At 39.5% G+C, this 12,827-nt stretch overlaps 1 protein-coding gene across 1 annotated transcript in view; it reads right to left on the minus strand.

Moving 5' to 3' along the window:
• Positions 1-12,827, minus strand: part of dlgap3 (discs, large (Drosophila) homolog-associated protein 3) — a 195,680-nt gene that overhangs the window by 5,422 nt on the left and 177,431 nt on the right. Inside the window, exons 6-9 of the mRNA XM_053493174.1 lie at positions 7,504-7,606; positions 6,913-7,129; positions 2,510-2,991; positions 2,249-2,343 (exon numbers count right to left, since the gene is read on the minus strand). Coding sequence (XP_053349149.1) covers positions 2,249-2,343; positions 2,510-2,991; positions 6,913-7,129; positions 7,504-7,606 — 897 coding nt within the window. The remainder of the gene's footprint in view (positions 1-2,248; positions 2,344-2,509; positions 2,992-6,912; positions 7,130-7,503; positions 7,607-12,827) is intronic.

The raw sequence follows: 12,827 nt of genomic DNA on the forward strand, positions 1-12,827 counted from the left end.
TTCTGTGTGCCGTCATCTTTTTATCGCGTGTACTGGAACGTGCAGCCAGTCAGCTGTCAACCTGAATAAAACTGAGGGTCAAAAAGCTCAATTAATCGCGTGCCGGCGGGTGTCGCACATCGGTGGTTGTGATGCATATTTTGAGCGAGGAAAAAATTAAACACGTTTAATTTAAATGTTACAAGATCACCATAATCTTCAAATTTAGAATTACATTAAAAAAACTAATGAACTAATGAAATACTCATTAATTTTCCAAAGCCACAGGGAGCCGCAGCAGAGGGATAAAATAGCCACGTGCGGCTCCAGAGCCTTGAGGTTGCCGACCCCTGCTCTTAAGTTCATACCTAATGACAAAGAAAACTAAAAACTGGAAAAGACTTGTTGATGAAAATGGTCAGAACAGAATGATCAAACTGACAGTAAATCAATGGTAACTCAAATACGATATAATATACCGTGGAACCTTGCTTTGCGAGCGTTCCGTAAGACAAGCAAAATTTTTTAAATACATTGTCTTGATAAATAAGCGAGTCTTGATTTACGAGTACCAAATATCATTGGGTATCATGTGGCACGCATACGCTTTTTGTTTGGATTTAGAGAGTAGCGTAATCACAATCCTTACAATTACTATCACACCTGCCATCTAGTGGATAGGTGAACCATAAACCCATCTATCCACTAGATGGCAGTAGTGAGTAATTGTAACGATTGGCATATTCAGAGCGGAGAGCAAGCTCCTGAATGCGGAAAGCAGAGAGCATGTGTGTCATTAGTATTTGTTAAACTATTTAATGCCTTTCTGTTGATAATAAAGGCAGAAGTTACAGAACTGTCGGATCTGCATTTTTCAAAGGTAAAGTGCAGGTTAATTTGTTTTATTTTTACTTTTTTACAAATTTTGTATTCATTATTTTTATATGAATATTTTTGGGTTGCGGAACGAATCATCTTTTAATTATTTTAATAGTTTAAATTATTTCTTATGGGGGACATTCACTTTGAAATAAGAGTGTTTTGATTTACAAGGACACTTCAGAATGAATTATGCTTGCAATCCAAGGTTCCACTCAGTGGTGGGCAGAAAAGCATTTCAGATCTTGAGGGAGCGAGATTACAATTGCAGAAGACCACTTTGGGTTTTAACCTGTCGGTTAAAAGCAGGTATCTGAGACTACAGCTTACTAAAAATTGATAGAGAACTAAAAGATGGCAAGATGGTGTAGTGGTTAGCACTGTCGCCTTGCACCTCCAGTGTCTGGGTTCGATTGCCAGCAAGGCTCGATTCCTGTCTGTATGCATGGAGTTTGCATGTTCTTCCTGTGCTTGGTGGGTTTCCTCCCACAGTCCAAAAATATGCAGGTTAAGCTAATTGGCATAGTGTGTGAATGGGTGTGTGAGTCTGTACAAGTGTGGGCCCTGCGATGGATTGGCACCCTGTCCAGGGTGTACCCTGCCTCGTGCCCTAAGCCTCCTTGGATAGGCTCCAGGTCCCCATGACTCTGAATACAGGATAAAGCAGTATAAAAGATGAGTGTGAAAGATGACAAGGTGACTTTCCCCTGTTTTAAATTAATTTTATGCATTGCTCTGCTGCCACATGATTGCCTTAGTAAATAAATGCATTGGGTACAGTGTTCCTATTAAAGTGGCTATTGAGTAAGTATGAATAAAATATATTCACACTTAAAAAAAGAAGCAAATGATGTGGGAACAAGGTAGTCATTAAATAGTTAGTGTTCAGGAACCTAGTTAAGATAGAAAAAATTCACCATGTGGCAGCACCCACAGCAGGCCACCACATTATACTTTTTCATTAGTGTCTGTTGCGCATACTTGCAGTGAGACGGGTTCAGTCAAACATGATCTTGTCTCGATGAAAAGAAAGAAAGCCCTCTAACTGTGTGACCTCATATCCATAAGTCTGACGGGGGGCTAATGATCCTGTCGTATGACACACATGATAATGAGCTCACCAGCCCTGCCTGGATGACTATGACATCTTTTCACACAATGTGGCATGTCACGTAAGGCCTAATTATAACCTCTCAGCACACTGTGCTCCTTACACATATACGCCACTGTGTGTATGTGTGCGTGATTTACACTCCACACAACCCGGTAAGCTTGTCAATCCAATATTCTCTGATTACAGGCACTTGCTGTTAGAGTGAGAGGGACTGAAAGAAACGCAACTGAAAAATAAAATAAATTAAAAAAAACAAGCAAATGAGGGACCAGATACCTCTTATCATCCTCCACTTGGACTCCAATGGAGTGCACTTCTCTCAGCGCTTTGCCTTCTGTATCTGAGTCTGACAACGTCTCAGAACTATCCACCTAGAAAACAGAATAGACAGTAGTGGGCAAGATAGTACAGAAAAAGCATGGGACAGCAAATCTGGCTATAGAATTTGATGCGTCCCTTCTAGTACTAAAAGCCTCTGCATAGTATTAGTTTAAATGAGTGTACCTTAAGAAATCCAGACAGGTATGTTTTCCCCACCTGAACAGCTATAGAGGGTCTCCATTTGCGTCCTTTGCCTTCCTGTTTCTGCTCCTCCATACTTTTGACAGTTTTGCTCAGCATAATGCTCGTCTGAGGAAGAGATGCAGATTTGCCCAGGCTGCCTCCACCACGCTCCCTCTGCACCCTTGGCCCTTCCAGCAGGTTTTCAGCTGAGGCACTGTGCTTGGGTCTCATGATTCCTGTCCCTCCTCCCACGTAGCCGGAGTCCCTCAGGGCTCGACCATCCATGCTTACACTCTCAGTGGAGTTGCTGGTCTGCCTTATGCGCACTGCACTACCACTAGGATAGTAACTTCCTCTGGAGCTCTCACTCAGGTCCACGGAATTACTGTGCAGTTTGGGTCGACTCTGGAAGTAAGCATCCTGAGTGGACTCTGTGCTGCTTTGTGCTGTTATTGAGATCATGGGCTTGGACATGCGTGGAGGAAGTGGAGGTGGGCCTTTCCTATATGGGAACACTAGAAGAATGTAGTACAAATGAAGATATTGTCAATGTTTGAATCATTTATGAACCAATATTCACTTTATAAATATTATTTGGCACCGATGCCAAAAAGTTCATCAGTGTTTGTAAATGACAAACTTCCATAAATTACTAATGTTACTCACTGTTTTTGAGTAGGAACAAAAGCTCTATTTGTGCCTAATCCTAAAAAGTTTTGCCTCATTATTTACTTCTATTGTTTTGTACTGGAGCTGGGAGATTAAGTGTAGCAAACATGATGACAAATTACTCTTCCCACCAAAAATATTTTTTTATGAATACATACCCAAATGTTGATTTATTTGTTTCAAAATATATTCAAAGCCATGACCAAAAGTTTTAGGAATGACTGAGAAAAATATAATTTTTTTAAAAGTTTGCTTCGACGACCTGGTGGCTTAGTGGTTAGCACTGTCGCCTTGCTTCTCCAGGGTCTGGGTTCGATTCTTGGCCAGGTTTGATTCCCATCACTGTGTGCATGGAGTCTGCCTGTTCTCTCCGTGTTTGGTTGGTTTCCTCTGGGTACTCTGGTTTCCTCCCACAGTCCAAAGACATGCAGATTAGGCTAATTGGCGTTCCCAAATTGACTACGTGTGTGTGTGCCCTGTATTCGATTGGCACCCAGTCTCATGCCCTAAGTTTCCTGAGATATGCTCCAGGCCCCCACGACCCTTTATACAGTATAAAGCGGTATAGATGAGTGAGACCGAGTGAGTGAAGTCTGCTGCTTCAGTCTATTAGATTTTTTTTTGTCAGATGTTACCATGGTATACTAAAGTATAATTACAAGCATTTTATAAGTGTTAAGGGCTTTTATTGACAGTTTCATAAAGAGTTAATTTTTGCAGTGTTTTTTTTTTTTTGTATATTTTTCCCTGATTTTCTCCCTATTTTTAGTCATGTCCAATTCCTCCCCGTCACTAGGAGCTCCCACATTAAGCTACTACACCTCAGTCGGGAGGGCCGAAGACTATCACGTGTTTCCTCCAAAACACGTAACGTCATTTTCGACGTAACACACTCGGAGGACAGTGCTATCCGCTTCTTCCAATTGCGTGAGCTTACAGAGACCTCTGGTTGGCTGTAAAGCCTTGATTAATGTGGAAGCACGAAAAACCTCTCATCCCTCCCCTAAGGGTTCAGCCAATCAGCTCTGGGGCTCGAACTCGCACTCTCCAGATGATAGGACGAGCACTTTACCACTGCACCACTCGGAGGCCCCTATTATTTGCAGTGTTGACGGCCTCTGCAATTCGCCCTGGCATGCTGTCAACTTCTGGGCCACATTCTGGCTGGCATTGGCCTGGGCAGCCCATTTATGCATAATCAATGCTTGGCATTTGTCAGAATCTGTGGGTTTTTATTTCTCCACCCGCATCCTGAGGATTGACCAAGTTCCCAGGCGTTTCCTGGCCATGGATCCAAAATTTGGATGTTTTGTTCCCCAATCACTTTTGCCTTATGGCAAGGTGCTCTATCATGCTAGAAAGGCATTGTTCATTACCAAACTGTTCTTGGATGGTTGGAAGAAGGAGGATGTTTTTGTACCATGCTGTGTTCTTAGGCAAAATTGAGGGTATGCCCAGTCCCTAGGCTGAGAAGCAACCCCACACATGAATCATCTCAGAATGTTTTACTTTTGGCATGACAGAACTGAGGGTAGTGCTCTCCTTTATACATTTCAAGAAGGGCAGCAAAGAAACCAGTTCTCTCAAGGAAAAAACATCAGGAACAGACTGATATTCCTCAAAAGGTATAGGGATTGGACTGCTGAGGACTAGGATAATTTTCTCTTTTTTATTCAGTGGCCCAGACATTAAATAAAAATGGGTCAACACTATAAATATTAACTTTTGACATAAACTTAATGTAACTGACAATAAAAGCCTTTGACACTGATGGAATGCTTGTAACTATACTTCAGTATACCATAGTAACATCTGACAAAAAAGATCTAAAAACATAAAGGCAGCAAAAAAATATATATTTCTGTCATTTTCAAAGCTTTTGGCCATGGGTATACATAAATAATAATATATAAAATTAGCTATATAATGAGGTTTTAAATTAATCATTTTGAAACAAAAAAAGGTCAAATTGTTGGTCTGCATTAAGAAAAGAAAACAAGGTTTGCCAAAATTATTAAAACTCTATTAAGAACTGCAAAAATGTTTTTTTTTTTTTTTTTTTGTAATGTACAACTATTAAAACCTTGAAGCATTGTGATGAACCATCATCTTCTAGGAAGAAATTTGGTCTGCAAAACATCCTGAATGAGTGTGATGGGAAAGCGTTTAAAGGTTTAAAGGCTTAGTGAAATTAAATCATAAAAAAGCAACAATAGATCTCATGGCTATGTTTAATACTAAAAGTAAGAGCATTTCCACACAAACAACGCAAAGAGAACTCAACAGTGTAGGACTAAACCAGCACTGTAGCTTTAAGAAATCCACTTATCAGTAAGACTAATCAGCATAAAAGGCTTAAATTTGGCTAGAGAGCATAAAGAATGGACTGTAGAGAATTGGAAAAAGGTCATGTGGTCTTATGAGTCCAGATTTACCCTGTTCCAGAGTGATGGGTGCATCAGAGTAAGAAGCGTGGCGGATGAAGTGATGCACCATCATGACTAGTGCCTAGCATAAAAGCCTGTTGAGGCAGTTTTATGATTAGGTTTAGGTTCAGCAATATTATGTACCCCAAAAAATTTGGTCAGCTGACTCCCTGAATATATTTAAATGACCAGGCTTTCCATCAATGAATTTATGTTTTCTTCCTGGATGGTGTGGGCATATTATAAGATGACGATGCCAGGATTCATCAGACACAAATCGTAAAACAGTGGTTCACGTCCAGACCTTAACCCTATTGAGAATCTTTGGGATGTCCTGGAAGCCTATACAAAGCGATCCCCTCATTATACAAGATCTTGAAAAGAAATTAAAGCAGCTTTGGGCAGAAATAAATGTATTGACATTGCTTGTATGATTTCTTACTTTCCTAAGGGATGGTGTTGTCTGAATACACACACAGTAGATGAAATCATACAGGCAAGCCAGAATATAGATGAAAATTCAATGTAAAATGTCTGTCCTAATAATTATTCATGTTGTGTTGTTTTACAGATTACAGTAAAAATGTAACTTTCATTTTAAAATGATAATAATAAGAATTGTTTTTGGAAAAAAAAAGGAAAAGTCTTTTCGCCTTTTAAAGAGGAGGCTGAAAAATAACCCTCTAAGCTCTTCTCTTCTCTTCCTGTAACCATCTTCTTTATCCCTGACAGTGAGACTGCATGCTACATGATACTGCCTGTCAGACAGCTTGGCCCATGAGACCGTTCATCTAAATCTAAGCAAGACACACCAAAAAAACATATAGTACATGTAAAAAAATAAAATAAAAAATATATAAATTTTTTTATAGAGAAATTTTATTTGCATGAACACTGTCAAACTCAGAGTCTAGTGTGTGTTTGTAAATGTGTTTGTAATCCTATTACTAGAAAATGAGTTTAAGTCCACTGCATCTATGTGTGTGTGTGACAAGTGTTTTTGTGTGTACGTGTGTGGGTAGGTAGCAATGAACATGTTGGACACTTCACTCTGGCGTTAATGAAATGAAGAGCAAGAGCATAGAAGGCCATGGGAGAGAGAGAGAGAGAGAGGAAGAGAGAGAGAGAGAATGAATGAATTTCTTTTTGACTTCTAAAGCCTTGAGCTGTTTCCCCAGCAGTGTCTGGATGACAGATCCAAAAACTCATTAAGATCCTCAAGTAATCCCTTTTACTGCATGAAGAAAGGGAGAGCCTGAGGCACAGCTATCTATTTAACCAGACTCTCACCCGTACATACACAATCACACATACACCTGCACTTCTACAAACAACCCTCACCTGCTCCACCCTTGATGCTCCCCTGAGGGCCAGACATAGAGAAGACGGACAGGCAGTCATCATCTTGGGAGCAGCCTGCTTGGATGGCACGCACGTAGCTATGGCTTCGTGTACGAAAGCAGCCAGGCAGATCCAAGGCCTCCACTGCCTGAGACTCAATCTCCCCAAACATGCTCTCACACACTGACTCGAACTGACGATTCAGTGTTTCGCCCAGCTACCAATACACATACACAAAGGGTATATTTACATGCACATCTATAACATCATACTGCCTTAGACTGTATAAATTATAGGGTGAAAACACTATAAGACTATTTGCTTTCAGCAGGTAGCCTGAAGAATGGGATGCATGAAAGCAGAGGTCATTTGTCATGCTTTTCAAACGTAATGAATGAGTGTAGACATTGAAAGTGGAAATAAAATGACATCAGAGAATCGGGGTTAGGCTTTGTGTTAAAGCTCTTTTATTAGCATGTTATGTAAAAGCCCAGCCAAATGTAGATAATCAACCGGCAGTAATAAGACTTTTATTATTCTTTGGATTGGCACAATATTGTTATCTAGAACAGTGCTGAGAGAGTGTCTTACCTGTGAGCTGGTCAGAGAGCGTGTGTAGCTCCGAGATCGCGCATGTCCTTTTGGTGCTGTACGGCTGTTTGAATAGGAATCTGTACATTGTTTACATGGGTACCTGGGGAAAAATGAAAAACAAATAATATATCTCCTACATTTCATAAAAGTCAACATTGACTACATAACAAACACCAAATACAATAAAGAAACAAATCTACTTTTTTGCCAGTTTAAATATGTGGTTTATTTTTATATTTAATCTGAAATGTTAAAGTCTTTTTTTTTATGGCAGTAGTTTACAAGAAAATCACAAGACTCTATAAAACTGTTTTGATTTTATTACTTTGCAACTCAAAATAAACGTAAAAATAAAAATCTATGTCTGTTCGAATCAAACTCACCCGGTTTTCATACTTGACCTACAGCTGGCATTATATTCAATCTAAATCCACACAAATGTAGCAATGTCTTAAAGCTCAGCCTCAACTGCTGGACACATCTACACCATAGATTTCATTTTTTAGATCCCACTACAGATTCCTCTCCAGGCTTCCATTTGGCTAACAAGCATATTCTCTCCGGGCCATGAATTACCATCGACATTAACAACGACATTACCATCAACATTAACAACCTCAGGGACCTGGCTAGCAGAGTGACTCTCAGATCGGGCTAAAACAGAAGGACAAGGCACAACAGTCCTTGTCAGAACCAAACCAACCGCTCCTCCATAGCCTGCCAGTCCTCCTGTCAAGCCAGTGCAAGTCAATTGAACCTGGATCACTCCAGAAGATTGTCAGCACTGACACAAAATGAGGACTTGCTTCTATTCTGGACAAGAAGGACACTTAAGTCTCAACTGTCCATTAAAATCAAATTCCCTCTGCTGAAACTACGGGGACTGAAGGGCTTTACTGAAGGGATGGACTCTCTGAGCCAATATTCTCTTATCCCTGCTATGATCATACAGAAAAAACATTTTGCAATCCATGCTCTCATCGACTCGGGGTCAGACCAAAAGTCTATCTGCTCCACCACTGGCATTGGCCTGGGAATTCATTTTCAGCCTTTGGGTTACTCCCTGGCAGTTCAAACCTGGGACTGAAGTCCCCTGTGCTCCATCATTTGCAGAAAGGCAAGGTAGTATCTGTTACTCAGAGACTGTATCCTTTTTATTCTGGACAGTTCTCATACCCGAGTGGTTCTAGATCTCCTGTGTTTAACATGACATAATCTTCATATAAACTGGTCTAATAACACTATTCTAGGAAAATGCATGTCTCCTGCGTGTCTTCACTTTGCCTCACATCCAACTTCCTTCCCCACCAGTGAAGAAGATTTTCTGGGTCTTTCTGGAGTCCCCTTGGATTATCTATATCTCAATTGGGTATTCAATAAATCTTTGTGCTATTTACCTCCCACTACACAAATCCTATGGTTTTGCAATTAATCTCCTTCCAGGCATGACTCCCCATAGGGGGCAGTACTCCCTCTACCCGCATTACAGAGGTATTCCATAGAAAAGTACACCACTGTATATGTAGTGGCAGGGATTATTTTTGTCCTCCACTGTGGGGGGGGGATGTTTCTTCTTCATGGAGAAAAAAGACAAGTCTCTACCCCCTTGTAAAAAGTATTATGGCCTCAATGACATCACATGGAGACAATGTGATGGAGACGATGGCTCAAGGGGACTGTAATTCCATTCTTAATCTGGATTGATCAAAAAAACCTAGAATACCTCAGGAGTGTCAAAAAAAAGGAGGTCTGGTTGTGTCAGTTTTAGAGAAGGTGGAGTAATTGGCAAAATGGGCACAAGAGCAGGAACCAGGGTGTATTAACATTCCACCTAATCGACTTTTCATCTAAGTATTAGATTGGAGCACAGCTCGGATTAAAGTCAGAGACCAAGTTCAGCGCTCTACCACTGCCTTTGCTTACATTTGGATTAATGCTGCTCAGCACCCCTTGCATACTGGGCTGGTTAAAAAGTGATGCTCTCCAACAATGATATCCCCATGTAGACCACTTCACTAAAATGAACACCCAGGTTTATTGACCCATGCACCATCTCAAAATCATCAATCCCAATAACTGTGAGACCTTCCTTGCCCCTGACAATGCGTAGCATCAACCCTAGTTTTCATGTCTCCCAGATCAAACTTCTTGTTTCTGGCCCATCATTCCCTCCCAAATACCCTCTTCCTCAACCTCAGCTCATTGACAGAGGTGAAGTTTAAACAATGCAAAAACTCCTATAAGCATGACAGCAGGCACTGTCTTGCAGTATCTTTTGGACTGGGAAAGGTATGGCCCAGAAGAGAGAAGTTGGGTCCCAGCCAGGTTAATTATAGATCTTTCTCTTATCGCAGACTTTCATACTGTAGATGTGAAAGCCCCAGCTAGGACGCCGCGGCATCCATGGGGAGCAGGATGTAGTGGGTGCTTCTGAAACAGATCAGCATGATTGGACGGGCAAATCCACTTCCTTGCTCTCATTTTATCCATCTCACTGCAGATTTCATTCCAGGGTTTTGTTTGGCTAAGCAAATCCTCCTTGGAGCACCTGAAATCTTTCAGCTAGTTCCATGGATTGAGATTTGCTACATATTTTGGACTTATTTTCACCTGGATATATTCTCAGAATTTCTGGCTTTGACGCTTTAAATTGTTTTTTGTTAATCTCTAGTATAAGCCTATCATTTTAGATACCTGGATGTATTCACAGATTTCTCGTTCTTGACCCTTCACTTTGTTTCAAGGATTACGAGCCTGTGATTATTGTTTTAGGTACAGTGGAACCTTGGACTAGGAGCATAATTCGATCCAGAAGCAGGCTCGTATTTCAAAACACTCATAAACTAAATCAAATTTTCTCATAAGAAATAATGGAAACTTAAATTATTTGTTCCACAGCCACAAAAAAATAAATACATAAAATAATTAACACAAAATATAAAGTAAAAAAAAAAAAAATTAACCTGCACTTTACCTCTAAAGAAAAGTAAAAATAAATCCTGACAGATAAGTGTTCCTGTTTGTGCGCGTAGGCGCTGTATGTGTGTGTGAAGCTAAGGTAGGGAGTCCCCCCCCCCCTTGTCTTACAGTCACCCTTCCTCCACTTTTTTCACACATGCGCGCGCACACAACAGAAAGAATGTTTTATCGGAAGAATTAACAAGAAATCTCTCTAATGACACACAATTGAGCGACACACTAACGGAATCACTGCTGTAAAGTAACAATAAAACAAATGAACTTGCAGTTTTTTTTTAAAGAATCGCGACAGAGCAGTGTTTCTCTGTAGAGCAGAGAGAAAGAGTGTTTGTGTGTCTGTGAAGGTTGAAAGTAGGGGAGATTTGTGTGTGTGTGTGTGTGTGTGTGGCACGGTGTCCAATGACGTGCGTGTGCACACAGACACAAAGAGCAGGCTGATACTGAGAGAGAAAATAGATTTTTAACCTCTCTAATGAGACTTGCTTCTGCTTTACACCCGCGCTGTACACACACGCATACAGACACCAAATAAAATATGTTTTACGTGCACACACGTGGTCACAGTGTTATAGTAAACAGTACACGTGTGCTCGGATGTTGTTTATACCAGCAAAAGATGCGCACTAAAAGCCAGCAGGGGGAGATGAGTACCTACAATTCTGCAGCGCAAGAAGGAGAAAAACTGTTAGCTCAGTTGTGATTACGTGACGCTCGGTGTCAAAACAAGAAGCGCATGCATGATACATGACACTTGGTACTCATACACCAAGACTCGTTCGTTTTCCAAGACAACATTTATTAAAAAATATATTAATTAAAAAAAGATATATTCACAGATTTATTGGCAGAACTCTTTGTCTATTGTTTTAGATTCATGCTCATGTGGCTCTGTTTTTGGATTTGATCTTTGCCTTGCTTAATTAATTAAGCAACGTTGATCAAAAACATTCACCAGCTCACTGCATCTCCTATACCTGCATTAAGTGATTAAGATATCTTCTCCTTTCCCAAAGGACAACATTACAGTCACACTGACATTTTTCTTTTGATCTGAATTCAACTTAAGCATACTCTGTTTTCTGTATTCACCCGACATATACAGTACATTACTAAATTGTGTAATCAGTATGCCTGGGCAGAAGAAGACACAATAAATTTTATCAAAACCTCAGTGACCAAAGTTCACCATATTTAATCATTTGGCTAAAAAGCTTATCCAACAAGGCTAAATGGCTTATCCAATAAGTTATTTGTTTTATAAGTTCATTGTTTTATACAGTGTTGAGTTCAAAGTTGGGAACATAAATCTTATGAAATGTTGGGTTTGTTTCACTAACACACAAATTTGTATTCCTTCCTGGACTGTATATATTGTGCTTTGTGTTTTGGTGTATTTTTTTCAGAATTAAAGTGTACTTAGTGGAAGTTTACACATAGGATTTTAAAATATATTGAAAGTCGATATAAAGTTTTTATTTAACTGTTGAGTGATATATTGATTTGAAATTCTAAAAATCACTTGTTTGAAGTAATATAATTATAATTTACATATTATATGTTTATACTTGTTGGTATATTCACCCATAACATTTACTATACTGTTTGAACTAAAATAGTTATTAGGTATTAATAATAAATCATAAATAATAATAATAATAATAATAATAATAATAATAATAATAATAATAATAATTTCTTATTATAAATTTTCAAAGCATAATGCATTTCCGATAAAATACGTGTTTAATTAACCGGTGGTGATTCAAATTCAGAGGCCAACAGTTTATACTCTCGGGTATATTGAGCAACACGTCTTAGAAAAGGCAAAGAAAGGATATACTCTAAATTCTGTAAGCTAATGAGGATATATTCATGAGTCTCCAATGAGGATATATTCAGTGCCCCAGAAATGATGAGTTCATCACAATAGAGAAAATGCCATGGGACAGCACAACATACTGTACATCTATTAAAGAAATTTAAGCAAGGTTAATTGTAGAAAAAAATATACACTTTCCTCTAAATCTCCGTTAACTTCTCTCATCAACAAGATGGTTCTGTCTGCAGAGCTGCTGCTCACTGAATACTTTCTTTTTATTGAAGGTTTCTGAAACTCTCCAGAGAATCTCTGTTGTGTGTGAAAATCCCAGGAGATCAGCAGAAATACTCAGACCAACCTATCTTGCAGCAGTAATAATGTCACGGTCAAAATCACTAAGATCAGATTTTTTCCCCATTGTGATATTTGATGTAAACAGAAGCTGCTGGCTCAGGATCTTCATGACTTTTGAACTGAACTGCTGCTACACCAATGGCAGATTAGATGATTGCATTAATGAGTA

Source organism: Clarias gariepinus, chromosome 3, assembly GCF_024256425.1.
Source record: "Clarias gariepinus isolate MV-2021 ecotype Netherlands chromosome 3, CGAR_prim_01v2, whole genome shotgun sequence".
Lineage (NCBI taxonomy): Eukaryota > Metazoa > Chordata > Actinopteri > Siluriformes > Clariidae > Clarias > Clarias gariepinus.